Source organism: Pterocles gutturalis, unplaced genomic scaffold (assembly GCF_000699245.1).
Source record: "Pterocles gutturalis isolate BGI_N339 unplaced genomic scaffold, ASM69924v1 scaffold4229, whole genome shotgun sequence".
Taxonomy (NCBI): Eukaryota; Metazoa; Chordata; class Aves; order Pterocliformes; family Pteroclidae; genus Pterocles; species Pterocles gutturalis.
In genome coordinates, this window is record NW_010133093.1 from 142,190 (window position 1) to 145,735 (window position 3,546).

Below are 3,546 nucleotides of genomic sequence, written 5' to 3' on the forward strand. Positions count from 1 at the left end.
TGAAGGCAAAGGAGCAGAGGAGGCGGCGCGAGTTTATGATGCAGAGCAGGTTAGATTGCTTAAAGGAACAGCAGGGTGCAGAAGAAAAGAAAGAGATGAATATCATTGAACTGAGCCACAAAAAAATGATGAAGAAAAGAAATAAAAAAATATTTGACAATTGGATGACAATCCAAGAACTGCTAACCCATGGAACAAAGTCACCAGACGGCACACGGGTGTACAATTCCTTCCTGTCAGTGACTACTGTATAATCGCCCCCACTAAATTATGTACATAAAACACTACCAATTGGGGTAGAGATCAATGCCTCGTTCAATGTGGCAAGATTTTTGTATATAAGATACAGTCATCAAGTTTATAGTTCAAATACTGAACTCTACAACTGTGGGTGCCAGGATCTCCATTATAAAGTGGAGAGGAACCTTGCCGCCCATCTTCTTCAAAGGCAATATTAGCAGTGCTTTTTGGAATACTGATTGTACTTTTTTACTTGTTACCTTTTACATGAAGTGTTTAATATCAGACATGTATTAACCATACTTACACAGGTAATTTGCTTAAACTATATTCATATTAAAAGGTACCCATGCTTTTCTTTACCTAAAAAAAAAAAATGCAAAAAACCCACAAGAGCAACTGCACATATGTATTTTTGTGAAACCATATTATGTGATATTATTTTGCTGTTGTTCACTTCTACACAGAGTGCTATTTAACAATATTTAGCTCAAGGTTTAAACTCAGAATTAGAGTCATTCTCTTGTAATATTTAACATTTATCAAACAGGTTTTAGAGTTATGCTCAACATTTAAACATTTTTCTTTTTAAGGTTTCTGAAGAAAGTATATAGGTCTCATCTGAAAAGCCTGAAGCAAAATACACTATACAGCAGCTTTAAAGGATTTTAAAGCATGTTTGCAAATGTTGCAACCTATTGAAAAAACGTGCATGTACAGCTAATTTGTTTATATAAGACAGTTTGTGGAATTCGAAAAGCCCATGGTAGTAACTGTTTGCTTTATAGATTTGAATGTATTGAATTATAAAAGCAGTGTCATGAAATCATCATTAGCTACAAATGTTAACAAGTAAAACGAAGTAAAATAAATTATTGTTTTATATTTCAAACTATTTTAAATTCTTTTGACTGCCTTCTGGTTTCACCTCAGAGTATTCTTTCCTCCTGTGTAGCTCCTGTAAAAGGAATGCCTGGACAGCCTACCAGAATCAAACCTCATGGGATAATTTGGGGAGAATTTGGATTGAAGTTTTCTTGAGGGAAGGAGAGATGGAGGGAAGATGCAGGGGGAAAACAGGAGGAATACCAAGAGTAGGATCAAGCAATGCATATCTTCAGTTCACAAGGCATTTAAGATGACCTGTAAGTGAGAAAGAAATAGGACTTCTACTCTCCTGTTTTGCTTCGTTTCTTGGTTTCTTACTGGTATATGCCAATTTCAATGTGGGTGTGCATTAAAATCAGACAATATATAAATTAAAGCATATAAATTAAAACAAATAAATATAAATTAAGAGAGATGGTGGAAAAAGACAAAAAAATAGATGTCAAAGAGGTTTTTCTTGGTTTCTATTTCTAATTAAGAATTCAAATATAAATCAGAATAGTCTGCTGGATGAAGTAAAGTAGATTCATTATGAGTAACTCCCAGATTCTCGATCCCCTCTTCCTTTTCCTCTGTCCCCACAAAATACTTGCTCCCAAAACCTTCTAAATTTTTGTTCTGGACTCTTCCATCATAACTATGCAGAGAAAAAAAAAAATTAACAGCTTCTCAGCTTGTTACTATTTTGGTCACTTAAAAAAAATCACCTCTCCTTTAGTATTATGATTAATTAACTAATATCAGTTCACAGAATCTAACAGTTATCCTGGAAATCCGGGCAAAAGCTTTATAAACTGCAGATTTTCTTTTTCCCTTCTTAGTTATCACACACACACTTTTTCATTGCCATATTGAAGCACTTAATGCACTGTTGAAAAGGGAGATTTTGGTTCCATTTATTGCTTGCAAGGAAACATCGGAAATTACCATAATGTTAGTCCAAACCTGACCTCATTATAGCGCAATTAATCAGACTAGAAAACAGCCTTTGATGCCTAAGAGGAAATAATTCATCCAACAGCTTTTTTAAAAATTGCATTACAGTACATACCCCAGTGCTTAAAGATAACAACTGAAATTGTTGTTCTAGTTGCCTGCAGGACATCTCATGCAAGAAACGTCCATGCAACAGCAGAGACTGCAAGTCTTGTCTTACTACAGGCTCACCTGAAACCCAGCGCTCTCCACCAGCTGCTGCACCCCCTGCAGAGCAGTAGCCATCCTCACAGCCCGGGCACAGGTTCCTGTCCCTCAGCAAGATGCTGACTCAATGTGGTGGGTTGGCCCTGGCTGGATACTCAACTTCAACCCCAGTTTCTCAGAGTCCTGCAGGGATCAGCACTGGGAAATGTACTCCTTCCATTGGGGAGGCTCATTCCAAGTGGCTTTTAAAGTTCATTCAAACCTCAAAAGAGCTAAAGGGACTGTTGCTCACCTAAAAGTATAAATCTTCATTTCCATCTTCCTCCTTTTCCCTTCCTCCTCATCCACTTTACTGAGTGTAATCCCAAGCCTGGATGGTAACTGATCCCAGAATAGCACGTACACAGGGAGAGCGCCTAAATTCACAGACAGGGAACAAGCAATCGCCAAGCAGCCCGAGAGGTTTCACCAGAGCTCTAACAGCACCTGCATGCACAGCTCCCCAGAGGCTCTCCTCCAGCCATTATCCATTCCTACCACCCCACGCCCATCCCGACTTTTGCCATGGCAGCAGTGCGACACAGTTACAGACCAACACTTCAGTCCACATCCTACACCAACACATGCCCCTGAAGCAAATCAGAGATGTCCGTGGGACACCCTGGAGGCAGGTTGGTGCAGAATTTGACCTGCTTCTTTGCAATAAAATAGGCTCTGTGTCAAACTGGGGTCAGTTTCCCTAAATTGCAGAACATCTCCCAGTTGTATAAAAGTGTGAAATACTTATTTGCAAATAGGGTTTAAATCAGCGTGGAATCACCCAGTTTAGATGTGCACTGAAATGGGAAAGCCCTGAACCAAACCTAACAGTGTTTTTTTGTAAATTAAAAGAAGAGAACTTGCACATTAGGGATGGCAAATAAAATGAGGTAAGACTACATATTGCCTAGGGACTACTAGTTGGAGAACTAATTAGGATTATAAACTGAAAGTATGTAAATTAACCAAATATAATTATCTTCTAGTGGCCTTTGGAAATAGGTTACAGGATACTTGTTAGCTAAATTGCTCAAATGCCTGGAAGCCGTACAAAGCAAACCATAAGCAATTTAAACTCCTCTTTTTGTTTTATTTTCAATTGTTTTTCAATCAGTCATTGTATTAAGGATTTATTAGAACATAAACTAATTAGAGAGAAAACTCAACCAAAAGTAAGAAACTGTCACATCAGGTGCTGTACCTCCACCCCAAGGCCCCTGGTTTTATTAAATGTAA

At 38.1% G+C, this 3,546-nt stretch overlaps 1 protein-coding gene across 1 annotated transcript in view; it reads left to right on the top strand.

Annotated features, from left to right (window-relative positions):
* The window catches only part of PDZRN3 (PDZ domain containing ring finger 3), a 33,115-nt gene extending 31,983 nt beyond the window's left edge, over nt 1-1,132 (top strand). Inside the window, exon 9 of the mRNA XM_010081082.1 lies at nt 1-1,132. This exon is cut by the window's left edge and continues 1,279 nt beyond it. Coding sequence (XP_010079384.1) covers nt 1-254 — 254 coding nt within the window. The 3' untranslated portion in view covers nt 255-1,132.
* Nucleotides 1,133-3,546: the final 2,414 nt, after the last annotated feature.